Source organism: Pagrus pagrus (genome assembly GCF_965226575.1).
Source record: "Pagrus pagrus genome assembly, chromosome: 5".
NCBI classification, from domain to species: Eukaryota; Metazoa; Chordata; class Actinopteri; order Spariformes; family Sparidae; genus Pagrus; species Pagrus pagrus.
Window position 1 is genome coordinate 20,979,578 of NC_140189.1, and position 27,407 is coordinate 21,006,984.

Sequence of the window (27,407 nt, forward strand, 5' to 3'; positions counted from 1 at the left end):
TGAGCAGGTCCTGCCTGAGGGCTGTGAGCCAATATCCGTCACCATGGCATTAATTATATTCTCTATTCATTAGAGCACACCCTGGGGATGGCAGTTATTAGACACAACCCAATTAGGCCTGCGGTGAGCTAACGATGCCGGGCCAGGGCGAGGGGCAGTGGGACGATACAGGAAACCTAGAGGGTTTGCAGCAGTGCCTCCATCAGCCCCTTTTTGGGGAGTGGGAGGACTTAGAGCAGATGGAAAAGGGTGATGTAAGAGAAAATGTAATCTTACAAGCCATATCCTCAAAGAAATCTATTTTGGCTGTTATTCCGAGTGTATGAGAGGAAGAAATGAGTACGGTTTATCTTCATATGAATGAAGGCGCACGTCAGGGGATGAGGAGAAGAATAAATTAAAGGAAAAAAAAATGTCTCCCACGCTGGCATTGAAATTTGCACCAGAAATAAGCCTCTTCTGAGACAACAGCTCAGTGGCATGTTGTGAAAGCATGGTGTTGATATGATGGACATGTGAATGTCTGCGTGGGACCGCGTCTTTGTGTCGATGGCTTCATCTCGTCTTGTAAACCCTCATTTATCCTTGTACTTCAGAGATTTCAATACTTTTAGTGCTCGAAGAAAGCTGCTTGGGAAAAGTAACTGTCCCATGAAAGACAATGACGTCTTCTATTGCTCATTTTAAAGGTCCCTCAAGGATGCAGTGAAAGTGAGGATGGAGCCGTTGTATTGAGGAGATAATATCTCATCTTTATGATTTGGCGAAGAGATTCCAAGTCTAGATGGGTATTAGCAGATGAGGGGATGCTTGCAGTCAGCACCGCAGCCTGGCCGTGAAACTTTTTACCGTCACATTTTATATTAATGTATATTTCATGATGACTGCAGTTTCAGGACAAAATTGGTCTCTGAAATTTGGAGCCCTCCAATGAAACAGGAGGTCCAGATCAATTCTATCCTGTTCTGATGTCAGAACACAGCAAAGCTTGAGCAGCGTATCGATCTTCCAGCAACGCGCATCCTCCTTTTCCTGCTCAATATCTTCCCTTTGAGGTTATCTCTTTCTCTCGAGGGTCTAAGGACAGAGGATGTCGTTCACTGTACAGATTTGTAAAGCCCACTGAGGCAATGTGATTGTTATTTCGGGCTATGTAAATAAAATTGATTTGATTTGATTTCTCTGGCATGACAACTGTACTTGTATGTGTGCTGCCCTGGACCAGGCAAAGTAGATAGGCTGTTATGGCTGGAGGTGAGGTGAATCAATGTATCAGCACTTCTTTGATGCAGAGCCTGTTTCCCTATAGCGTGTCTTTGGTTGATTAAACACATCGACTGGCCTGTCAGCGAGGCTGGAGGGATGGCCCACTGCAGCACTCCGTGGCACCACTTCTCCACCTTCTCCGAGCCCTGGTTTGAGGCTAAAAGGTAAAGGCAACACTGAATGAAAGGTGATGTCAGCGCTATAAATTTGACAACAAAGGAGAGCATGTCTTCCTCTCCTCTGTCTTCCCTCTCCTTCATTGCCTTAGTATAATTCTACTGACAGGAAACTTTCATCTTTTTTCCTGCTCTCTATATCCTGCAGCCCTCTCCAAGCTCAGAGACTAAACAACCTCACTATCCAGGGCAATAGCAGCCCCATTTGAATGCTAAATAGACGGTCATATTCTGTAATTGCCTTGGCCTGCTCTCTGTCCATTACTGAATTAATCGTTTTAGACTTCTCTCCCTTATTACCCATGCCTCTAACTGTCTCTCCCTCTGTGTCTCTAACTATGTCTGTCTCTCTGAGGTTGAACTGACTCGATGATATCGATGACTCCCCTACCACAGTGCGTCCATGGGCTGATTATGCACTTTTCCCTCCAATCTAATCCAGCTAATGATCCAGGGATTTCATATTTATTAGGCAGCACGCTATCATCTATCATTTCCCAGCACCCTCACATAAATAGTCATATTGGCTTTGAGTAAAAGAGAAGCAGGCAAAGGCAGAAGCTAACTGTCTGGAACCTGGGAGAGATAATGCCCCCCGTATACTACAACAGCCCAGAGCAGGTGTTTGTCTCACAGAATCATTATCTGATCCTCTGCAAGAAAAAGAGGTGAGTTTTGCCAAAATATGCCGATGCAATAGGATCCACAGTGAATATACACTGCACGCATTACTGGCTGGAAGGTATGTTGTCTCATCAATATATCTGGTCTCTGTGGATAGGTTAAAGGTCCCATATTATACTTATTCTCATGTTCATACTTTTACTTTGGGTCTCTATTAAAATTGTTGTACATGCTATAATGTAAAAAAAAAAAAAAACACTACTCCACTATTTTCCATCACAACAGCAACTTTATCCAACCTCTGTCTGAATCTTTTTCAGTGCCTGTCTCTTTAAGGCCCCCCTCCCAAAAAGCCCAGTCTGCTCTGATTGGTCAGCTCTCATAGGCCTCACCGTGTTGCACCAGCTCTGCCTGTGTTTGGGGGCGTGGCTGAGGGCTCTCAATTAATGCAATATTGGACCTTTTAAGCAGACCATGAGGTTTCATGTAAACAGGCACTCCGATTTTACAATGGCAAAGTTAAGTTGATCATTGCAGGAAGCGTCTGAGAAAATATCCACTAATGATTACATCCTTGGTTGTCATGGATTTGACATTTGTAATAATGAAGGGTTACAACCTGGGCTTTGAAGGATGAGGGCTAAAAGGTCCTAAAGAAAGATGCTATTAAGTTGCATTAAAGGGAGGGTAGGATTCAATGTTTTTCCACACTAGGGACTAAAGAGAAGCTTACACACATACAGTAGCTCTGCCATAGCTTTGCAATAGCTAACATACATCCTCACAAACAGAAGAAACCTGATGCTAAATGCAAATGTGATTGCTCTGTTTTGGGTGCCTGTGTTTTCTGATATTATTTGATAGCACAGACAGCATTAAGCAAGTTGAATAATTGCTCAATATTCTTTTCCTTTTCAGTAACAAACATCCAGCAAAGAAATTTCTGCTCTCCTTCACTGAAAACCAAAGATCGTAAACACAGTTATTGCCCTTCATGTTTAATAGCAAGGCAACCTATCAAACAAAGTAAATAAAAAAATTTAAACAGCTTTTGTGAGGAATACAATTAACAGTGGAAATGATGATGTTCAAAACATACGCCCAAAAATAGGATATTTTTGTCTCTTTGTTATCAGTTCTTTTTAAATCAGGCAATCTTAATTGTCCTTTTACAGCAACCCAGGGAAAATTTATGTCCTCATTGCCCTCTGAAACATTAATCACAGGAAGTCTTATTGGAAGTGTGATTGTTGGCTTGTTTGATTTTTTCCTCTGCCAACTTGATGGATGTCATAAAATCTGTACGATCTGAACAAACAATGCTTAATTTAATTATCTCAACTCTGGTATTGCGAATTTGCCATTAAGTTCTTTCTTTCTTGCTTTCTTTCTGTTCCTCTATCACGTTTTACCCACTTAGACTGGGAAATTACAATCCGCATGCTGTATACTGATCTGAAGTATTCATGTGTGCCTGTATAAACACACACACACACACTGGGGAAACCCATAGTGGATTACAGATGGATTTGATATAGTGTTTGCTTTCAGTCGGGCCCTATGTTAATTGATCCCATTGATTCTGTCCAGAGCCTGCAGGCTGGGACCCGCCCCGTCCCCGTCCCCTTCACCTCAAACCCCCACGGACCTCAGTTTATACTCCTTTAGCCAACACACACAAACACAAGCAATACACAGCATACAGATAAATATTTCACAGGTCATGGAACTCCTATTTACTTTACTCCTGCCCCATAATGGTCACACACTGTTCTGTAATGGAAATCTCTGTTCTTTCATCAAGTGTGTGCTGCTCTGTGTGTTCATTCATATGCCCGACCAAATGCAATGCAATAAGGGGCTGGCCAGGAAATATGACATGTCACATGGAGCAAGCTCACACCACTGCTGGGGAGATTAGCTCTGTAGAAGCAGCACAATAGAGTTATGCTTATTATCACAGGCAGTGTGAAGTCTGGAGGTGAAGATCAATACTTCATAAGGTCAGGTCTTGGTCCAATGATCATCACATGAATGGTACTGACTGACTGGCCGATTATCAGTGGGTGTATGAACTGTCAGTGTCAGAAAGAGAACAAACTTCACAGGAAGTAAAAAAAGCTAAAAATAGCTTCCTCGCTCTGACATATTTCTGAGCTTTGCATTCATACAACCATTATGACCGAGGTCATTTTCAACATTTATTGACAGCGGCACTGATATTTTATGTAATGTCTCAAAATTCCATTCTTTGATGCGTCCCGACATTCTCGAACACAGCGCGATATTCCTTGACATGAATGTGTGAACGTGTCAGAGACATGTCGCAGAATGGATTATGGTGACGTGTCAGCAATTTGTGTAATGTGTCATCGATTACTGCAATATAATTGTACGATGTGGCAGAAAATGATGTGTCTTATAGAGAAGTGCAAGCTCCTGCGGCCCTCACAACTACACGCACCCTTTTACCTGTAAAACAATCATTAAATGCACATGCACACACATACACATATACAGTATGTTGATGGATCTTCATGTGGCTGGGGCGTCCCCTTCCTCTCCTTCCTCAAGTGAGTTTGTGAAAGGCAGAGTTATTCCAGCTCCATTTCCAATTAACTGAAAAAGATCCAGGCAGCATTTCACAGTAACTCTCCCTTTTCACTATGCAGAAGAACACAACGCTGCTCTATCTTTTTGACACCTGTTTTGATTTCTGCAGCTGATAAATAGGGGCCATAACTACCCGGAGAAGGTCCATGCCAGATATTCAAAGTGTTTGGCTCACGTCTGTCTGCCGAAGAAATAGAGGAGAAAAGAAATAACTTAGGACAGAGGGAGATACGAAAGACAAGGACAAATGGACAAAAAGACTGAGGGAAAAAAGAACAAGGAAAAAGACAGGAAGGACATGTGTGGCACTTACAGTGGAGATCCAGATTACACAAGGAGATAATGATGGACCTGGCTGAGCTGCAGATTTAAGGGGACCAGGATAGATTTACTCCCCAACAATATAATCTAGACAGTGAACCAGGGTTTTGATGTATTGAGCTGTGGCTGGGCGGAGAGGAGCCATGTTCAGAGATTGTCTCTAATGAGCTCACCCATGTTGAAGTGCAAAGAAGGGTGACATTAATTTTTAATGGGAGCATTAAAAGCTTAGTTAATGGAGAATAGTGAGCATTTGTGATTAAGTGGCCAAATTAATGGCGTCACATTAAAACTTTGCTGAACTCAATCTGCCGTCCTGTCTGCGACACAGGGCTCTCCAGATGCAGTCAGACAGGGATCTGAATGTAGAGTAAGAAATTCCTCCTTGGAAAACAACAGCACAACTCTAAGGTCATAGAGGATAAGGCTCAGGTTATTGTATCTGTTGTTGTTGTCAAGAAATTGCACGAAAAGACCAAACAATGAATCCAGCTCTCATTACTTTCTAACTACTCCACCCACTCGAGGCTCATTGCCCCAGTCCCACTGGTATCTGCACAAAGGACAAGGTCAAGTCATTTTCTGTGAGCTGTAACAATACTCAAACAAGCGTAAACAGTGCTTTTGTCTGGGACTATTATTAGCTGAGCTGAGCTTAATTCACATTTTGTGCAGCAGGATGGTGTACTGTATGTGTAGGTGACTCAACATAAACTAAATTCCCTGGGTCAACAGTAAGGAAAGAACATGTCGCTCAGTGCAATGGTGTGTTTTTAACAGTTTTTGGACAACAGCTGAGCTCTGTGTCACATCAGAAGGCTGCACAGATAAAACTTGTTGGCAGGATCAATTTATCAGCCTTTTCTTTTCCAAAGGATGCAGACAGTTGCATCATTATGGATCCCACTGCTTTACTTGTTAAGACCAGCCTTACTCTGCCTCTTTTTGGCAAGAACTCCTTGTCTTTGCCCTACTATGCATCTGATTGGCTGATATGCTTACCCTAACCCTAACCCACTCTCACTTCTCGTGCCTAAACCAAACCGACCAAACCAACCCAACCAATGCAGGCAACCAATCAGAGGCAGAGTAAGGCGGGTATTCTGCATATGCCTGAATGAGCTAGTTGGTGTAACTTTGTGATGCCCTTTGAGCTAGCTCATGACAGTTACCAGTACCGACTGCGCCCACTTACGAAACAGGATGCGTATACCACCTCATACCACTGGTGCAGTTCGTAATGCATCATCTTCTGTTTTTGAGCACCTTTGATTTTGCGTAGCTGCCTTTGAAGCCTCAAAAAGCTTTATGCAACTTTTTCACATATGCCATAGTACAGTACTCATCCCGACCAGTACACAGACTTTGATCTGTGAAATAGAGTTTCCCTTTTAAGTTCTTATGCTCTTAATGTCTCCTGTCTTTTTTGTCATAAAACTAGAGGGGGTTGATCAGTTACAGAGCTCTGAAGTTATCAGATTTATAAATTCAACCTTTATTGTTCTGAATAGTACAAGACACAACAGCAGATCCCTCTCTGTCAGCCCTTGTACCTGCCAGCTTTCCTGTCGGCTCATCAGGCTTTATCTGTAACAAGATATTTTACGGTCTCTTTTGTCTCTGACTTTGCAGCTATCTTTTTCATGTCTGTAAATCAACAAAGGTCTGTGTGAATGTGTTGTTGTGGAGTACTACATTTAGAAATGTTACACAGAAGAATATCATTGCAGGTAGTCAATATCAATTTAGAAGTGGTGTTTTCTTTCTTTCTTTCTGTCTGCACAAATACCCTCTGTTTTCCAAAGACACTGCCCACCTAATAGATTGTCTGTTTGTTTTCGTATTGTTTATGCCACCCAGTGCAGAACATTTCTGATGAAATGCTGCACGCAGCTGAGACACCCTGACCTTAGTAAAGAGAATTTCAAAGCTGGAAACTGCACGAGTGCACTCTGCCTTTAAAACAGCTTCTTTTCATGCTAATATTACAAACAGGGGAAGGCTGAGCATGCCATCGGATGCTTAATTAAAGAGCCTTTTATATCATTGATAGCTTCTGCATTTGAAATGGCCTGAAGTTGCTTCGGTCTGCATGCGAACATATTCTTCTCCTTTGGAGGAAGCAAATGTTTTATGCCTCATCTCTCTCTCATTGCTTCTTGCATTCTAATGTGACGCACTCACATTTTTTATATTTCTAAGTATAATCAGTGTGACAATGTGCTGTGGCATAGAAAATCATTTCTCTTTGTGGATCTATATGGAATTCAGTCTTTTCCTGATTTCAAAAAGCAGTGAAATAGAGCTGTTCTGCTGCAGCGGTCCTGTAGGAGTAGACGTGCATTAGCACCGTGTGTTTGCGTGTATCCAAGTGGTTGTGAGCGAATGCAACCTTTCGTGTATGCAAGTTTGCATTCGCTCACAACCACTTGCGTGTATGCTGCCCCTGTGTTTTACTTCCTTATGCGGTAGACCAGGAGATGACAAGTTAATGCATTGTTAAGTTTTAACCAGAGCCTACACTAGTACGCACACACTCACCCACAGGCATGCAACTGAGGCACCCAGGTTGAGTTGGTGAGCTGGATACTAAACAGGTGAATCAACTGTTCTAAAGGCACTGCAGAGAGCAAGTGTTTTGGGGAACAACTGGTCCAATCCAGAGCAAAACCCAGATTTCCTCCTGATGAAGAATTCACATCAGGCACATACAAGAGAGGCAGTAACCTGGGGAGAACTATCCACCTCTCAGTCGTCTCCACTCCATGGGATGCTCTCTATTCCTCTCCGTGGTCTCCCGTTAGACTAAAAATCAATCCCCTCGTGGAGCAGCAGCCCATTTGTCCTTGGCTTTGACAGAGGCTTGGGTCAATAAAGGCACTGCATCGCTACTCCCTCGTTGGGCCTCCCAGCAAAGCCTCTGCTTGGCACAGCAATACTCTGACTGGCATCCATGATAGATGGCACAGGCATGAGAATGGAATCACTGGACCAAGTCGGAGCTACTGGGCAGCAGTGACACATTTTGTTGCCTCTCCTGCTTTTATCTCATGGTGTTGCACCATCTGATGCAACTAAAATGACAGCAACTTTGACTCAGCCCTCTGGATACCACAGCAGATAACAACACTCTAAATCTTTTTCACCAGTGGAGAAGCTGTTTGCAGTAATTTACTGCTGTTGTCTGAAGTGAGAACCAGGGACAGTAATTTAATAGAAACAATGTCTTTGTGACTACTATCCTATCTTTTCCATTATGAATCAAATAACAACATAGTTAGTGAGTCGGTTAGTTAGTTGAAATGTCTCCATATGGCAGCATTGGCCTGTTCATCCACCTGAATTGGTCCAGCCTCAATTATTGGATGAATTGCAATGAAATTTGGTCCAGATGGTGCTCAGAGGATGAATACAAATGGCTTTGGTGTTCGCCTAACTTTTCCTCCAGCACCAACGTAATGTTCACAGTTGTGGTTTTAAGTGAAACTATTGGATGGCTGGCCATAAACTTTGGTATGGACACTTTGTTATCGCTCAAGATGAATTTTAGTCACTTTGGTGATCATCGAACACCAATATCAGCCCAAAATTCTGCTTTGGTTAATGAAACTAAAGACATTCACCTCAGCTGTATGGCTTTGTATGGCGTGCTATTTAGCAAATATTGATATGCTTAAAACCTTAACTAGATGGTAAACATGGTAAACATTATACCTGCTAAACAGCAGGATGTTAGCACTGTCACTCAGAGTCTGTTAACATGCTGACGTTACCTTTCAGCTCACCGCACAGTTTTTCCTTAGTGCAACCTTACAGAGCTGCTAGTGTGGCAATTTAAAAAACATCATGTGTACGTCTATGTACTTTCAACTAAATACAGGCCTAACATTTAATCAGATAAATGGCTTTTTCTCATTTCCTACGCTTTCCTCAAGTCAATGGCTAATTTAATTGATTTGAGTGAAAAAATTAATCTTTCATGCTTGTGCATCAACATTTAAAAAACCTATTCCTGTTAATATCTTATTAAATCTGTATGCTGTCGAGCCACCCTGAGGCAAAACTGTATGTGTGATATTGAGCAAGATAAATAAAATTGACTTGACTAAACAGAATATCGCCTGCAGGTAACACTCTGTGTAGTGAGTGTTGTAGTGCTGAAAACTGTCACTGATAAAGGTTTTATTTTATTTTACCTTTCAGCCCTCAACATAAACTATGAGAGAGAGGAGGATATTTACATCTGAACTGCAGCTCATCTCTTTGTCAAACCTGTTCTCAGGCAATTCTTTATTACAAATGGCCACCGTCGGCGGAGGAGAACGTGTACCAAACGAGGTCGGCAATTTCGTTTTGTTAGCGATAATAAAAGACAGCTTAGCCTGAATAAAGAAACATAATTAACAAAAATCCTTTAATTTACTTGATGGTCCCTTGGATGAACATGTGATTTCCTAATTAACCTGCTGCAGCTCACTTACCTCAATCCCAGTAATGAGCAGACTTGTGAATGCAATCCGCCTGACCCTATCATTATTTGTCATGAATAAATGTATGCCTTACCATTATTATCAATTACGTGTCCTGCAATGTATAATCAAGCAGAAATTATGCATATCTATTCAGATCTCCCGCTGCTAACTAATTCATGAATTGCTCCTTTAAGGGAAGAAACCGCAGGTGAGAACATTTTTCGCTCAATTATGAGATTTTGGGCTATTTTGCTGAAAAACATGCGCTCTTCCAGAGGAATATTGGAAAGGAAAACAAAACACTTACTGTCGGCGTTTATTTTGCTTCAGTCTATTTTACTGGAGTGTAATGCAAATGAATGTATATTAATTAGAAAGCATATTTGAACCTAATCGCTTCTGACAAAGGACTTGTCTCTGTCCTGGTCTTACTAGATCTTAGTGCTGCATTTGATACCATTGATCATCACATTCTACTACAGAGACTGGAACACTTAATTGGCATTAAAGGACCCGCATTAAACTGGTTTAAGTCCTATTTATCGGATCGATTTCAGTTTGTACATGTTAATGATGAGTCATCCCTGTATACCAAGGTTAGTCATGGTGTTCCTCAAGGCTCCGTGCTTGGACCCATACTATTCACCTTATATATGCTCCCTCTAGGAAATATAATTCGGAAACACTCCATAAACTTTCATTGTTATGCAGATGATACACAGTTATACCTATCAATAAAGCCAAATGAAACTAATCAGCTTACTAAACTCCATGCATGTCTCAAGGACATTAAGACCTGGATGACCTGCAATTTTCTGCTGTTAAACTCAGATAAAACCGAAGTTATAGTACTTGGTCCTGAACACCTTAGAGATGCATTATCTAATGATATAGCGAGTTTGGATGGCATTAACTTGGCCTCCAGCACCACCGTCAGGAATCTGGGGGTTATCTTTGATCAAGATATGTCCTTCAACTCCCACATAAAACAAATTTCAAGGTCTGCATTTTTTCATCTACGTAACATTGCAAAAATCAGGCCCATCCTGTCTCAAAAAGACGCAGAAAAGCTAGTCCATGCATTTGTTACTTCCAGACTGGACTATTGTAATTCTCTATTATCAGGCTGCCCTAACAAGTCTCTAAAGAGTCTCCAGCTGGTCCAGAATGCTGCAGCACGTGTACTGACAGGAACTAAGAAAAGAGATCATATTACTCCTGTACTGGCCTCTCTGCACTGGCTCCCTGTAAAATCAAGAATAGAGTTTAAAATCCTTCTCCTCACTTACAAAGCTGTCAATGGTCAGGCACCATCATATCTCCAGGAGCTCATATTACCCTATCACCCAACTAGAGCATTACGCTCCCAGAACGCAGGATTACTTGTAGTTCCTAAAGTCTCCAAAAGTAGAATGGGAGCCAGAGCCTTCAGTTATCAAGCTCCTCTTCTGTGGAACCATCTTCCTGTTTTGGTCCGGGAGGCGGACACCCTCTCTACCTTTAAGAGTAGACTTAAGACCTTCCTCTTCGATAGAGCTTATAGTTAGGGCTGGTCCAGGACAGGCCCAGGCCTGTCCTGGACGAGCTCTTAGTTATGCTGCTATAGGCCTAGTCCGGGGGACAATGACACACTGAGCTTCTCTCTCCTCCCCTCTCCTCTCCTCTCCATCTGTATACATTATGCCTGTATACATGCCCCATCTCTGCATGTCACTGACTTACTTCTTCCCCGGAGTCCTTGTGCTTTCTAGTCCTACAGGCTCCCTTGGATCCTGGCCGCGCCCGGGTCGTGGATCGTGGATGCGCCCACTGCTATGGCCCTGCCTGATCGTGGATGCGCCCACTGCTATGGCCCTGCCTGATCGTGGATGCGCCTACTGCTATGGCCCTGCCTGATCGTGGATGCACCTACTGCCATGACCCTGCCTGACACACACCACTACTGTCGCTAATATTAGTCACATCTCTGTTACATACGTTCCACTACTATTATCGTACTGCATTGCTACATACCATCCTTACCATTGATCACTACTACTGTTATCACTAGTAATCACATTTCCATGTGCATTTCATCATTATTGCTGTAATACATCTTTGTGTACTTTCACTCCTGTCAACCATCGCTTATAATTGAATACATTGTGATCTCGTTGATCTGCTCTGTACATGCGACATCTATTGCACGTCTGTCCGTCCTGGGAGAGGGATCCCTCCTCTGTGGCTCTCCCTGAGGTTTCTTCCACATTTTTTTCCCTGTTAAAAGGGCCTTTTTTGGGGGCAAGTTTTTCCTCACTCGAATCGAGGGTCGAAGGACAGAGGGTGTCGTCTCTGTACAGATTGTAAAGCCCTCTGAGGCAAACTGTGATTTGTGAATTTGGGCTATACAAATAAAATTTGATTTGATTTGATTTGATTTGAACATAATCAGAAAACTTGTGATACAAAAATTAACATAAATAACTTAATGTAGTGTTTCGTGGTGATATATGAGTTAAAACGTTTACCATTTCATTATACGATGTCCAAAAAATAGATTACATTTAAGGATACATATCTCTCAAGGCCGTTTTCTCAAGATTAGTTATCATGTGTTTGTGACAATTCTCAAGTCATCCAGTTCAGGGTAGATCTACTGTGCTTTAGGAAGGCAACCAGTAGTTTCCCAGTAGTAATTTCTGAATTATTGACTGATAAAAAGGGATATCCAAACTCCCCTCTGTTTAAACCTTTGACTCTCACATGTCAACAAAATGAACCATACATTTTGACCTTGGCTTTATCCAGTGTTCAGATGTCTGTTCTGAAGTTAGTGAATTTTTAACCAGATAACACCATTTGCATATTTACACATAAAACTTTGTGATACAAAATATAATAATAAATGTAACTAAACAACTGGAGAACGTTTATAGTGATATCTTTTAGTTAAAACATCTTACAATATTTACTATTTTATGTCTAAAACGTTATGGAGTTTAAGGATACTTAATTCTAAAGGCCGTTTTCTCAAAATTAGCGTTTATTGTACACTGTGCCAGAAATCTCCACTTCATTAGCACTAAAGTACATCAACTTTCCAGTTTTATTCCTGCCTTTATTCTCACAGAGGGGCAGCTCATATTAAATATCATTCATAGCCAAATTTATATAACATTTAATTTCTTAAAAACATGATGAAAATGGATTTTTCTATGTCTCTTGACGGTATTTTCTGATTTATGGATTGATGAAAAGGGATATCCAAACTCCCCGCGGTAAAAACCTTCAGCTCTGATGTTTCAACATTAAGTAACAAGAATGTTGAACCTGGCTTTACCCAGTGTTCAGATAACATCATTTGCATATTTCAACATAAAACTTAAAAAAATGTGTGATACAAAAAATAATAATTAATGTAAGTAATCAGCTAGAGAAGTTTCACAGTGTTATCTGTTAGTTTAAAATGTAACCCTGTTCACCCAGTCTCCTAACACGCTGATATAAGCATAAACACACACTGAGTGGAGTTTCCAGATTTTCCCAATGATGTAAAAACTAGACAACGAGTCAACTGCGTAAACATTTTGAGTACTGTACAATCAGACCGTGTAAAGTACAAGACATTTACACAAATCACCACAGAGGGACTGACCCTCTTTAACATAAAGCAGTTGTCAGTGTCACTTCCTATTCTCACAACTTTGCATCATGTGGCTCCTGGTCTCGGCTACTTCCTCTTTTGCTATGTATCAATACTAACGACACTATTTACTTTCCACCACATGCTGGCGGAGACTTATGAGGGAGAAACTGGGCCCCTTGTGTGTAGCAGCTTTTTAATTTCCTTCCACACTTTATGAAGATTTGAAGATTGGATCTATCATGGATGGAGATGTGCTGTCTTTGTCATCTTCCTCATCGCTGTCATCGGCAGCAGGAACGCAGAAAGACGCCCTACCGAAGTGTGACAGCAGCCTCCCTCAGAACCAACAGGAACACAAATCAACTCAAGAAATATGGTACGTACATGAACTGTATGTTCCACATTTCTACATACAATGGTGGACACAAAACGGGAACACTTAATGGCTTCATTTGAAAATCCACCAACTACAGCCTTAAAAAATGCTATAAAGATAAACCAACACCCCTCTGATTTAGTGTCAACAACGTTTAAACATAATACAGTAAATAATAAGGTAGTATTTATTAGATTTTAAGGTTTCATTTATACTATTGTAATACTATTATAGTATTAGAACAGATACTTTCTATTTCTTATCGACATTTATGTTCAGATTTAAATAAAGAATTTCAGTTCAGAGGAAGAATAAGGGGGGACTGCGGAGTTTCCCATGAGGTCATAAATATGTACATGGGCCTCAGTTCATTTTTGAAATAACACTCATACTCCAACATGCTATAAAAAGATATTGTAAAGTTACACAATGTCAAGCCACCAACCTAAAATCAACTTTTTATGTTATGGTCAGCTCTTTTAAACACAAGTGACTAACAGTCATGGTGCTTCATGTGGGCACACTTGGTAAATGCCGTGACAACACTACCTACAGATGTGATTAGTCTGCCTTAAAAATAACCGTGCTGAAAGTCCACACTTCTCCTCTGTAAGGGGATTAGACTGCGGCCATCGACCGGTTGCACACAGACAAATCTAGAGTGATATTTGTCAGGGTTGCCACCAGCAAGAAGGAAAGATATTATCTCCCTCTTTATCATACACTATGACAGTGAATTACCATACTGCTGCGGGAAGCAGTGGCATTTTGGTGTCCTTCCAAGGCGGCTTACGATTGAAAACTTTGTGAAACTGGGTCAGACAGTGTGTATCGGCTGTCAGAGAAGTTGAAAGAGAAAAGGGCTCTGGATCAGTGAGAGATGGAGCGTGGTGTGGTCCCAACAGGATGGCTGGATACACAGTGCTGACTTGCCAAGCCAGGGTATTGGACATGGGCTTGTTAGCATTTTGTGCTCATACTGGCCACTACAATTCGGCTTCTGCCTTCATCCTACACTTTCCAAACTGCAGATCTGTTAGTTCTGCGTGGATGATTCACTCATTAGTGGCCTCAAACAGCCTTCACTAACACTCTCTCCTGCCCTGCGGAGCCCAGAGGACTGACAGATGGTACAGAGTGTATATTTAGACAAATATTTTGACTCTGGGTAAAGTTTCCTTTCATGTAATTACCCGTTTTTTTATATTATCCGATGAGGCCATGTGAGGCTCACACAAATTGCAGTGTATCATTTGGAAATAGATTAATATTATGGAGAACATCCCCTTTTATAATATCCTTTCTGAAAATGTCAAAATCAGAAAAATGCCTTTGGTCTAAGCTAAAAAAAAAAAAAACCCACAGTATTCCAGCGGATTTGAGACGTTTTCATAAAGGAAAAAAACACTGAAAACACTGTACATACAAAATGTGATGCTACAGCCAGCAGCCGGTAAGCTTATCTTAGTTTAAAGACTGGAAACCAATTAGCCTAGCTCTGGCCAAAGGTAGCAAAATTCACCTACAGTACCAGCACTTGTGACTAATTGACACATCATATTACTTATTTGTTTAAAAAAACCCAGTAAATCACTGCTCCCCGCCGGGAAATAGTCCCACACATAATCCCCTGTAAATCCACGACTTGTTGGGGGATTTCTGTTTGAGCCAGTTTAACTGCTGCTGTTTCTATACAGACAGGAGGGGTGAGTCAATCTTCACATTCAACTCTTGGCAAAACAAATCACGTAAGCATAGTTCCCCCAAAACTTCTTTAAGCTTGAGAGAGCAAAATCTCATATTCCTTATTTTCATATTTAATGCTCTCACAAGTGACTTTAGGTAGTTGAAACTGCTCTACTTAACGGTACAGATATCATTCTCATAAGTGTACATAGATAATATGACGCTACAGCTGACAGCCGGTTAGCTTAGCTTAGCATAAAGACTGGAAACAAGGAGAAACAACTAGCCTGGCTCTGGCCAAAGGTACATCATTATATAGCTTGTTTGTTAAAACCAAAGATAGCAAAATTCACCTACCAGCACCTCTGACTAATTGGCACATCACATAACTTATTTGTTAAAACTTGTAAAAAAAAAACAACATAACAATCAGCCAGCAAAAACCCCAGTAAATCATTGCTCCCGGCAGGAAATTGTCCTACACATAATCCCCTGTAAAGCCACAACTTGTTGGGGGATTTTTTATTTTTTGTATTTTTTTTTTTAGCCAGTTTAGCTGCTGGCAGCTAAACAGGGGAGTGGAGTCAATCTTCACATTCAACTCTTAGCAAAACAAATCACATAAGCATATTTCCCCCAAAACTTCTTTAAGCTTGAGAGAGCAAAGTCTCGTATTCCTTATTTTCAAATTCACATGATCTCACAAGCGGCTATGTGTTGTGAAAACTGCTAAAACCAGATGGTACAAAGTTTTCATTCACACATCTGTGTCCTTTCAGCCAATTGTATGTCATTTGGGCAGTGCATCTTCCCATTTGCAATGCCTTGACCTGACAGCACAACTCTATAAAAGTGTGCAACACTGGCTTTCACATAGCAGGACACCGTGCGTAAGTGGATGAAAGCTGTATCTTTCTGGGGGAGTTAAGCCTTAAGGGGGATGAGAGGTGACGACTTTGTAATATTTAGCTCTCTGAGGTTACATCGGTTCTACACCGTGTTTGTGTGGAGAAGCCCTGGGGGCTACACGCGGCGCTGTGTGTTCTTCTCTGAGCAGATCCCCCCTGGGCTTTAGATCTCGGCAGCCTCCCTGTCACATATTCCTTTTAGACAAGACCTCACAACAGAGCTGCTGGAAAGGAAGCTAGTCTGACTAATTAATCTTTGCAAATATTTTTCTCCAAGTGCTCCAACAGAAATCAACATTTTACAGGGATCATCACCCTCATTGTTTCCAGAGGCTATCGATATGCAAACACATCTGATAGTAAACAGAGATTTTGATTGGCTAGGACTGCAGAAAAATGCACCGCTGTGTGTGTGTGTGTGTGTGTGTCTGAGTGTCTTGAGTGCATAATGTGACTGTGCATGCATGTGTGTGCGTGGGTGTGCATAATAGCTCCGATTCGATTCTCTGTAAGTGCACTCTGTGCGAGTGGGTGTTCAGAAGTACTCTGACGCTCTTTTGTGCGCATATGTGTTTGCTTATTAATGGAAATCCTCTGCTAATGTTCTTCATCGTGACTTTATTTATGGCACATATTCTCTGACTATCTGTGCATGTGTGAGCTGTATCTGTGTGTCGGTGTTTGTGTGCAGGACGGAGGATGTGGGTCCCGTGGGTGACAGGCTGCTGTCCACGGAGGAGCAGGTTACCCTGATCACCGAGAGTATGACTGTCACCTCCACTGACCAGGAGAAACTGCTGCTGCTCAACAAGAACACTGAGCTTCGCAGAGTGAACAAAGAGGTACAGTACCACCTTTAACTGGTGCAGATCCTCCACAGGTCCACATTTGTATTGCTGATGTTGGCAATTACATTCGGTTCTCTCTGAAAACCAGAGGAGGAGTGTGGGCGTTGTGTGAAAACTGCTGCTAAGCTGTGAAGGACGATCATTAAAGTTACATTTTTCACAATTACACAACCTCTGCTTCTTGATTTTTAATTAGGGGCTGCTTAATAAAAAGAGATAGACAAAATGATTCTCTCAACTGCTGTAAACTGGGATAAATTTAGAGTCTCACCTGACTGACCTAAATTCACTTCCTGATGCCCACGTTGTTTTGGAGACAGGGTTACACTGACGCCTGCAATGGTGACATGAATTGATGGCCGCAGTAGAAGCCATGGTTACGATAATGATGATGATGATGATGGTGTTTTACAGCTGATGAAGCTGAATGAGGACTGGGACCAGGTGTACCGCAGTGCCACGATGAGTCTACAGCACAGACTGGAGGCTTTGGAGCTGGAGAACACCGCCATCAAACAGCTCAACAGCAGGCTGCTGCTCAAAGTCGAGCACCAGCAGGTAAACACACAGGCACATTTGAAGCCTGCATATGGCACACAGTTCACTGCACTGAGGGCCTAAAAAGTGGGTGCAGATACAGCGTTTGGGGGGGATTCCTAAACTGTGGGTTGTGGTGAGGCAGGTGTGGATGGTGGTATATATTACGTGTGGTTTGCATGTTTGAGGTTTACTGCTATATTTGGGGTTGCAGAGTGCAAAGGAGTACTATGAGCAGGCGTTGATGCAGGAGCTGAAGAAGAACCAGGAGCTGCAGGAATACATCAGACTGCTGGAGAGCAGGATGCACCACCCAGACAAAGACTGGACGCCTGCCAAACAGGTATCACACCTCTCAGTTTTCCATTTCAGTCAATATTCTTTGATCTGCAGTATCATTCATCAGTTTGTCTTCTGTCTTTTCTAAAGGGCAGCTTCAGCGCTGTGATACGTGGTCCTGTGTCGTTCCCCTCCAGTAATCCCCCTGGAGCTCCCAACCTGTCGCCCAGTCACGGATACAACCCCTCATCTTCCTTTTTCCCAGCTCCTTCCAGCCCAGAGGCAGGGCGGCGGGGAAAGAGCCAGAGCAGCGGTGCCCCACCTGGAGCTCTGGGAGACTCCCGACAAGAGGTGCACGATCTAAAAGAGCAGCTGGAGGCGCTGAGATGTCAGGTGGGCTGCTCCTTTCAGCACAGCATCAAAAACCTGTTCCCATTTCTGTTCTGATGAGAGCAGAACTGATGTCAACTCACTGTTGCCAGGGAAAGATTTGCTTGCTGCTTAAACTTGTGTTAGACGGTGAACTGCACCACCAAGTGGTGGCTCTGTGCTGCTCTGAATCGTGTTCACAGTGTTTTATTAAGGAGTATCTGCAGATCACACAAGATATGGCTCTGATGTTGGCTCACTGCCATATTGATGTCTTGTGTCAGCAGACTCAGATTTATGAAGCAGAATATGAGACGGAGCATAACGACCACAAGCACACACTGCAGGAGAACCGGAGGCTGAGGAAGAAGAGGGAGGAGACGCGCCAACAGGTGGCACTACTGCAGGAGCAGGTAGTGTTTTAGTTGTCTGTGCACGTGCATGCAGTCACACATGCACACTTAAACACAATAATGATGTGCTTGAGCCACTGACGGCAGTTATTTTGTTGACTCAATGCTTTGTTGGATTGGTGGAGAGTAAGTTAAATATGAAATGTATATAGGTTAAATATACTGTAACAACTATATGATCTAAAAAGATGATTGATGAGACATTTCACAGCGCCACATCTCCCCTTAATGGTTTAAAACAACTAGTTTTGACTAAATGTGGGGATGAATCCACTTGGAGCTGCTCCCTGAATGTCCCATAGATGTGTCTGTCACCAGAATCTAATGTTTTTGTTTGTTTGTTCTGATTTTACCGTCTGTACAGCTCAAGGTTTACGAGGACGATTTCCGACGGGAGCGATCAGACAAACAAATGCTGCAGCGGCTGTTGTTGAAGAAAACGCCTCAGAACAAGGACCCCGTGCTCGTCCACCGCTGCAATAACGAGCAGCAGCCACTCGGGGGAGACAAGAGGACACAAAGTGGAGAGAAAAGGAAACAGCACCACCCACTCTGCCCCAAGCATCCAAACAGGGACAAAGAGTCAGACTGAGAGCTGGAGAAAAACAAGAAAAACATCATTATACACGCTGTAAATTAGTTTTTAAATGTTTCCACCTGTTCATGCAACAATTTTTACTCTCATCACCATTACAGAGACGCTCCAGTGAATCTAAGCCACAAGTAAAATTTACTCTACATGCAATTTTAGCACTCCGTCACTCTCACTAAGAGCACTTTTACCCACATAATAGACAAAAATAGTATGTAGGTGGAAATATCATGTGGACAAGTCTGGAGTCAAACATCTTGTTTGCTCTGTTATGGTTCTGCTCGTTCTTAATAGAGAACAGTTACAGTTATATTGTAGATTATAGTCTGTAGTGTGTTTACTGTATGTAGCGTTACAGGAGCCGTTTCATACCTTTATATATTTAATATATCTGATATATCTCCTTCTTATATAATCTTTTTAATATATCTCTTTTTTCTAAAGTTTTTCTGTTTACTTTGTAAGACAACTATAAATAGTCAAAATAATAAAATACATAATTATAACTGAGCTTATTGTGCTGGTGCTTTGTTGAGACTATCCACAGTTGTCTGCTTATGAACTCTGATTTTTAAAATTATTTCTTTTTTATGTGTTGTATTACTTTGAAGTCTGTAAAAGAATTTCTTATCATTAAGCCTTGGCTTATTAAACAGCTGACCAGACAATAAAAGACAATAAAATGTGTTTGCAATGATGTCAGACAATCAGACAAGGAAGTTGTATTCGGGTGGGTGTCCCTCCCTTAATGTGTCTCTGTTTTTCCGGGTCACTACATCTGAATTGAACCTACTGACACATATCAGACAACAAGATGTGACCAGTGGGCGAGCAGGGGTTTTCCTCTGTTATTTTTATTATAATCCTTGGACAGTTCCTCTAAGAGGCTGTAAATGATTAGCCTGCCAGAGAGTCTGCAGCAGGTGATCTATTATTTGTTGTCATTTGCGTCCTTGGTCACACGGTTTCAAGTGAGAATGATGTCACGTTTCAGCAGCTAGGTGACTAAAATCAATACCATAACATCACATGTTTCTGGTCACTGTGAAGGAAGTGAAAACGTGGACCCGGCTTTTTCTTTTGCAACCTCAAACTCGGTTCTCTCACTTGGTTTCAGGGAAGGAAGTTTTTGTATTTATAAAAACAAAATAAAAGCACACAGTAATGAGTAACCAGAAACTATAATGGACAGTATTAAATGATTAGCTGTGAAAAGGGGTCAGAAAGGGAAAGGGTTATACAGTATGTTTTAATAGTTGTAATAATATATATTGTTTTATATTTAATATATATTTGTTATATTTCCCAAAAAACATATTGTATTGAGATTTTGTGTTGAGGCAACTGCGATGTTTTTCTAAGCTAGGGAGAGGATCCAAAGATATTTATTTACTTATTTATTTATTTGTTTGTTTGTTTGTTTGTTTTATTATTTTATTTATTTAACTTTTTATTTGATTTGACATATGCAGAAACAAATATGTTGGATCCCTTCAGTATTTAGTATAATTAAATTTACAGTCTCGGTTCATCTTAAAAATAACCTGTTAAATTTGTATGACAATTATAAAACATTGAATTCTTTATTCAGTCCCTCTCTTCACTAGAGCACATTTCCGTAGTGCTACTCTGTAAAGGTTGGTAGCAACTATTCTTTACAAAAGAAACTGACTTGAATATTTAAAAAAAACAAAAACAAAACTTAAACTCAAATGAAGTATTTTGCCAATATAAATATTGATGGGCCTTTTTTTTTTTCAATAAAATGCAAGATTCAGTTCCTCGTTTTTGGTGACTAACTTTGCATTCGCTTTTGTTTTTACACCATTCACACAGAATGACACAAACAAATCTTTTATACATTTAAATGGAAAATAAGATGAAGAAAAGTACTTTCAATGATGTTATAAAGTCCACAACAATGATGAATGTTGTCGCTAATATAAAAGGAGACTGAGGATTTTCCCCTCTGTTAACGATCCTCTCAATGGCCCTGTTAACACACTCAGGCATCAATCATCGCTTCACTCCCTGAGTTCCTGACAAGGAACAGAGAAGTTGAATATGAGGTCGTGATGATTGGGAATGTTGAGTTACTGAATAACAAGCTGCTGTGAACTCATTTTGAAATTGAAAGATGGCACCAAAAATAGCCCTCAAGTATAAATAAGACTGACTCACTGTGTGTTTCCTGGTGGGAAAACATGACGTGAGATAAGCTGAGTACGTAGCTCCTGAGAAGGTTTCAGGTTGCTTTACATAGTAAATGACAGTAAATTCCTGGCCACACCTGAGCAAGACAATAATGCTACTCACGCCCATCAATTACCTATGGAGAGGCAGGAGGAAACCATGCGAGGGGAGAGGAAACAAAGAAAGACATTTCCAGAGAAATGAGAAGTGTCCAATGTACATGCAGTTTGCATCACTGAGTCATGGGTTATCTTTTAGTCAAGTGCCTTCCAGGACGTGAAATCCTGTAATTTTAGAACAGTTTAATTGAAAGACACAGACAAAGGGAGTGGGCTGAGAAGGCGCTCTGTGCAGTATATAATCTCTACCTGAGAACAGCTTGAGCAGTATCCAGAGCTGAGACTCACAGAGAGAGGAGAGGAAGATTTAACAGCAGACAGGTATGGAGACATTATAATACTTACTGCAATAGTTGCTTTACATGGAGGCTTTTACGGGAAACAATACAAAAAAGTAATACCAACACTTTATACTATTTGTAAAGTGTCATTAGATGTAACACTATCTGGACTAGATCAAAGTCTAAACACTGCTGTTTGTTTTAAAGCAAAAACAAATCTACACATTTTACTGTGTTATGTATATTTCTTTTAATCGAGTAGATTATGAATGGGAGAATGTAACTGTTACTTCACTGTGGTTTTGAGGGTTTTATGTTATAAATATACAAAAAAATCTCTTAATTACTGCAAGTTAAATGTTGATATTTCACTTCTTCATGAAGGCTAAAGGACAGTTTCCCATCTTTGCTTTTCCTTTTCCTGACCTGTTTTAGTCAACAGATCTTATACCTTAACGAAGAGACTCTTAACGTGGACAATAGACTGCTTCACACAGGCAGTGAGGGTTATATTGGTCTTATGGAGCAGGTGGAACAAGGTGGTGCTCAGTGGGACCCACCTAAATGTGGTTAGATGTTTTCCCCATCGGGTCAGGGCATGCTCTCTCTCTCTCTTTTTATGTCTGTATAAACAACTAAAACTCAGCTAGATGGAAAACACAATCTTAGACAGAATATATTTCTACCCCCTAACCTCCACCTCCATCACAAACAGACTCTACCGTGTAAATTCTTGAAGCAGAAGGCCCGAGGAATCAGCAGCGAAACAGTCCAATAGAGATGTCTTCATCCACGGCTAAACTGCAGGACATCTACAACCAGCAGGGCTTCCTCACAGCGCTGCCTGTACTGAGTGACATTGAGCTGAGGGAGGCCAAGCATGCCTTTTCTGAGCTGGAGAGGGAATTTGGTGAGTGCCACTGGAAGTGTAAGGAGGATAAGGAGGGAAAGGGTGAACAGAGACACAATTAGACAGGCTAATGAGCATTAGTTAATAGATAATAAGGCCCTTTTAAGATGCTTTTAATAAGTGAATAACCAAGGATGTGGTATTAATAATGATACCTTTTGGATGCTATTTCTTGTTTGAAGTGTGACCATCTTTCCATTACATTGGATCATATATGACGTTGCACTTTTTGTTAATGAACAAGTTTATTATGTATTTGGATGTTTCAGGTGAAGAGTACACCCAGTACAGCCTCCATAATGTTCACCTTCAGTATCCGTGGGTGAGGGATCTCACCAAACACCCTCAAATCTTAGAAGTGGTCAAAGCCATCCTGGGCCCTGACGTCATCCTGCTGGACTCCCGCTTCATCTGTAAATACCCAACACTCAAGCCTGATGGGAGCAGTGGAGAGAATGGACTTCCATATGTGGCCTGGCATCAGGATATGAGGTAGATTTACACACTAAAGGAATAAATGTTTCGTTTTGTTTTGTTTGTGTCTAACTGTAATTGTTTTGTTCTCAGGTATTGGGGTATTGATGGTGGTCCCGTTCTCTCCGTGTGGCTCGCTTTCGATGACTCACTGAAGGAGAACGGCGCCCTTCTGGTCATACCAGGTACCTCAGCTGCTCAGGCCTTCAGCCACTGTCCTGGTTGGACCTTAGCTGAATACAAGCAGATACTTTTAGTGTGAGTGTTTTTACATATATTGTATCAAATGTATGTAGGTCTTTGACTTTTCGTTGTCCTGCAGGTAGCCACTGTGCTGGCATGTTGCCCCACCACCAAGCCATCCGCCCGGGAAACATGCTGACGGTCAACCAGGAGATCCCAGAGGAGCTTGTGCAGGCTGATGAAGCTGTGCTTTGCCCTCTCTTAGCCGGGCAGATGTCTGTGAGTTTATTTTTTTATTTTGTGAAACATCACGTTTTTTTAGAATAGGTGTGAGAGCAAGAATGGGTGAGTTAATTAGTATTTTCTATTTGTTTTAATAGATTCACGACGGGCTACTTGTCCATGCCAGTGACGCCAACACATCCCAGAAGAGGCGCTGTGGCTTTGTGATCCGTTATGTTTCCACCTGTGCCTATCCCATACAGGTGAGACAAACATGAACAAAGATGTATCGCTTTATTTAATGCAGGTTATAATTTCACTTTATTAATCCTGAGTCTTTCTGTTGCTGATAGGATCCTGATCGTCCTAGGAAATTCCATGCAGCAGAGTTGGCCAGTGGAACGGATCAGTTCAATAATTTCTCCAATTAAACCACCTGAATACGTCCTTGATACTTCCCAGTTACTTGCACCCTTTATAGGGATATATTATACTCAGACCAAATATCCACTATTTTCTTTATTCATTATAAGTTATGAAGATATAGGTTTATATTGTCTTGCTGTTACTGTACTGTCTCATCTTTGAATTGATGATTGATTAATAAAATGTCTTTTTAATGTCCAGAATGTTTTGAGATGTTATTGTGTCATTTAGAGATCTAACTGGATTGTGTTTAAACTGTCTTTAAATTGTCAAAATAACCTGACACTGGTCACTGGTTTACTCAAAACATGTAACATATTCAGGGCTTTTAGAGCTTCAGTAATGGTACATTAAAGAAAAATAGAAATATTATCTAACGGTTGGTACAAAAAATACTCAAAATCCAACTCCTCAGTAATTTAGGCACAAAAACAAACTACCCTGCTGGCACCGGGTGTCAGTTAAATGTCTGAAAGACGTAAGTAAATTGTAGTTGGAAAAGAAAACTGGGTTTTTTTAAACTCAATGACGGCTTGACATCAACTTCCAACTTTGGCTGGATGTTGAATTTTGGTTAATGAGCACCATGACTTAAAATCAACAAAATATCAATATCTGATGATGTCAGAATTTCAGGTTGTGAGGATGTAAAGATTATGATGTTGGGTTTAGGTCACCACACCTCATGACTAAATGTCACATCAATTCGACGTCGGCATGAGACATTTTGGAAGACGCTGGATTTTGGTTACTTAACACCACAACTCAAACCAATAAAATTGAATTTGACACTGAATTTTTGTCATCCAGTGACCTACATTCACCCAAATATTAAATAATACTATAATAATAATAATAATACAAATAATACTAACACAAGGGTGGCCACCTGGGTGTTGAAAGAGTAGACTCAAGACTTTAACTATTAGTTTCATGATTCACTCATTTGTTATTTAGACTGAACTTGTTAAAAGTGTTATTTCTTACCCAAAGCATTGTCCCACCTGAAGTTTGTAACAAAATGTACTGTATTCAGATATTAAATGTTTTTAATCATTTACAAGACTCCGTTTCTGTGTTCTGAGCTACAGTAAGGTCTCTCAGGGAAATCTTGCTTTGCTTCATACAAGAGGATTTCAGAAATAAGGAGTATCTATTTTAACAATACCATGGGTTTTTTGGTATGACTGAAAGTGTTAATCGCCCCATGGATTTTGAATTTGGCCTGTAGACCTCTCAGGGGACTCAAAAATCATCTGCCCTGTGTGATAAACCATTTAGTCTCCCCCATTTTAGATTATTATGCAACAGTAATTATGTTGTGTGTTTGTTTTTTTGATGATTTTCATTGTTTTATTTTCGGAAACACTGGAACAAATGTGAATTCAAAATGACAAGGTGTTTTTTGCTTGAAATAAGTGAAAAAGAAATCTGCCAATAAAACAAGTGATAAAAAAACTCTGATTCATCTCACTGAAATGCTGCTTTCTACATGATTGTGTCTTTTATTAAATGAAATCAAATATTTTTGACCAGACATTATACAAATATACTTACGGTAAGATGTGTTTTTGCGGTGAAGAAAAAAAAATAGCAAAAGTATCATTTGTAGGGAAACTTTTATTTAAATCTTGAAACAACACATTGAGGATAGCTGATGAATGCTGAGAGATAACTGTCATAATTTGAAATAAACACCAAACTGAATTGAAATCACAGACATTTTGTGAATAAATACAAACACCCAGCCTGCAATGAGAGACTTCTTAAGCCAGTTTCAGTGTCTCCTTGACCATGACTCCTACTCCATCAAAGACCTTATGAATGGGAGCATTGCACATGAATGCAGAGGTGGTGACCAGCTTATTTTTGACATCAACGTGTGCTTTGTCCACATCTGTGTTGACATGTTTGCAGCCCATCGCCTTCATGGCACCTGCAGTCTGAGCGTACGGCCACCTAAAGACGAGGAGAGAGCGGAAGTTAGAGCTGCAGATTGAGATTTTCTCACAGTGATAAACATCTGATGATTAGAAACTGCCTCACACACTTTTCACACTCTTTGTCCTGTCCCACAGTGACCTCGCAGCCGGGCAGGATTTTGGCAGCGAGGACGGGGGAGATGCAGCACATGCCCATCGGCTTTCCGGCTTTGTGGAAATCCTTGATGATCTTCTCCAGCTGTGGCTGGATGGTGCAGTCCTTATTCTTCACTGCCCAGTCACTCAGGTTCTTCGCCACACCGAAGCCCCCTGAATGAGAACACAAAGGATTTGTTCAGCCTATCACAAAAGTGGAGGTGTAAAAACAGAAAGATGTGGAATATTTTACTCTTATGGCTGGGGAATCCTAACCTGGGATGATGACGGCGTCAAATGCTGTAACGTCTAACTTGGCCAGATCAGTCACGTCACCCCTGGCGATGCGGGCGCTCTCCTGCAGGATGTTTCTTTTCTCCTCTGTAGGTTTCCCCTCGCAGTGGTTAACAACATGCATCTGGTCTGCATTCGGAGCAAACATCTGCACCTGAAATGTAAAACCTTTTTATCAGATCAACCTCTGTAGCTATTACGACTGCTTTTTAGGTCAGCTGTATTGCAACAGAACTGGGGGCGTATAAAGTCCCTCTGTGTTCTCTGTAATAAGTTTACTTCTCTTACTTTTGCTTCCGCCCGACTCAGGTGGACGAGGACAGCGGAGGCCTCGTGGATCTCTGTGCCGTCATAGACTCCACAGCCGGAGAGAATAACTGCAACACGCTTCACCATGGTTCCTACAAAACACACATAAAACACATCTGTTTATCTACAGTTTTCTCAGTTACAGAACTTTTCTTTAATTTGACATCAGGGTGTGTTTATCCCCTATTCATTTCCCTATCAGATATGTGAATCGCTGCTCCTGTTGCACATGTTTACATAAAATATTTACAGTGCCAGGTGACGGAGGAGTGCGAGGACTGCTGCTGCTGCCAGGTAACACCTTCGACACCAGTGAAGAGAAATTACAGGAAGTGTTTGGAGTCTGCTGCTCAATCTTAGACCTTGTGTCTGAAATCAACATGTGTTCCTAAACCATCAGGAAAAAAGCATTAGTTCAGTTTAGAGAACAGAACAGACAGATCTCACCTTGTATGTGTGGATCACCGGGCTTGACTCGTTGTGTGATGGAGCTGCTCAGCAGAGGTGGAGGTGTGCCTGCTGAGCTTTGAGACGTCTCTTTATAGTCCTGCCCGCCTCTCTGTCTCCACCCACAACCTGGTGTCCAAAACGCTGACATCATCCACGTTCAACGGTCACCAGGAACTCTGTTGAGGTGAAATGCTGAGTCACTCCACACAATGACTTACTTATCAGTTAACAATAGAAGTGAAATAATGAGGAAATATTCAAATATGGCCTCAGCGATGACTTGTTTATTTTATGTTACACATTTACAGGAACATGTTCTCATTTTGAATCGTTTGCTAGATAAGGACACATGCATTCATATAG

The 27,407-nt window shown here is 41.2% G+C and overlaps 3 protein-coding genes across 5 annotated transcripts in view; 2 read left to right on the forward strand and 1 right to left on the reverse strand.

Moving 5' to 3' along the window:
• Positions 1-19,615, forward strand: part of LOC311257777 (uncharacterized protein) — a 176,028-nt gene extending 156,413 nt beyond the window's left edge. For all 3 annotated transcript variants that reach the window (XM_084353655.1, XM_084353654.1, XM_084353656.1), the window contains 7 exons: positions 13,317-13,473; positions 16,759-16,909; positions 17,330-17,473; positions 17,667-17,795; positions 17,882-18,124; positions 18,388-18,513; positions 18,878-19,615. In XM_084353655.1, the coding sequence (XP_084209781.1) occupies positions 13,337-13,473; positions 16,759-16,909; positions 17,330-17,473; positions 17,667-17,795; positions 17,882-18,124; positions 18,388-18,513; positions 18,878-19,105 (1,158 nt within the window). In that variant the 5' untranslated portion in view covers positions 13,317-13,336 and the 3' untranslated portion in view covers positions 19,106-19,615. The remainder of the gene's footprint in view (positions 1-13,316; positions 13,474-16,758; positions 16,910-17,329; positions 17,474-17,666; positions 17,796-17,881; positions 18,125-18,387; positions 18,514-18,877) is intronic.
• A 2,073-nt stretch (positions 19,616-21,688) lies between these two features.
• LOC311257614 (ectoine dioxygenase) lies at positions 21,689-23,973 on the forward strand. The gene is made up of 7 exons (XM_084353340.1): positions 21,689-21,738; positions 22,414-22,608; positions 22,878-23,100; positions 23,176-23,267; positions 23,405-23,544; positions 23,646-23,750; positions 23,841-23,973. Exons 2-7 carry the CDS (start codon positions 22,479-22,481, stop codon positions 23,916-23,918), a joined length of 768 nt encoding a protein of 255 aa, XP_084209466.1. The 5' UTR covers positions 21,689-21,738; positions 22,414-22,478; the 3' UTR covers positions 23,919-23,973.
• A 1,542-nt stretch (positions 23,974-25,515) lies between these two features.
• Positions 25,516-27,116, reverse strand: LOC311257404 (glutamine amidotransferase-like class 1 domain-containing protein 3, mitochondrial). The gene is made up of 5 exons (XM_084353006.1): positions 27,042-27,116; positions 26,574-26,686; positions 26,268-26,439; positions 25,964-26,165; positions 25,516-25,872 (listed from the first exon to the last, which is right to left on the reverse strand). The coding sequence occupies exons 2-5, from the start codon at positions 26,679-26,681 to the stop codon at positions 25,680-25,682; spliced, it is 675 nt and encodes a 224-aa protein (XP_084209132.1). The 5' UTR covers positions 26,682-26,686; positions 27,042-27,116; the 3' UTR covers positions 25,516-25,679.
• Between the last annotated feature and the right edge of the window lie 291 nt (positions 27,117-27,407).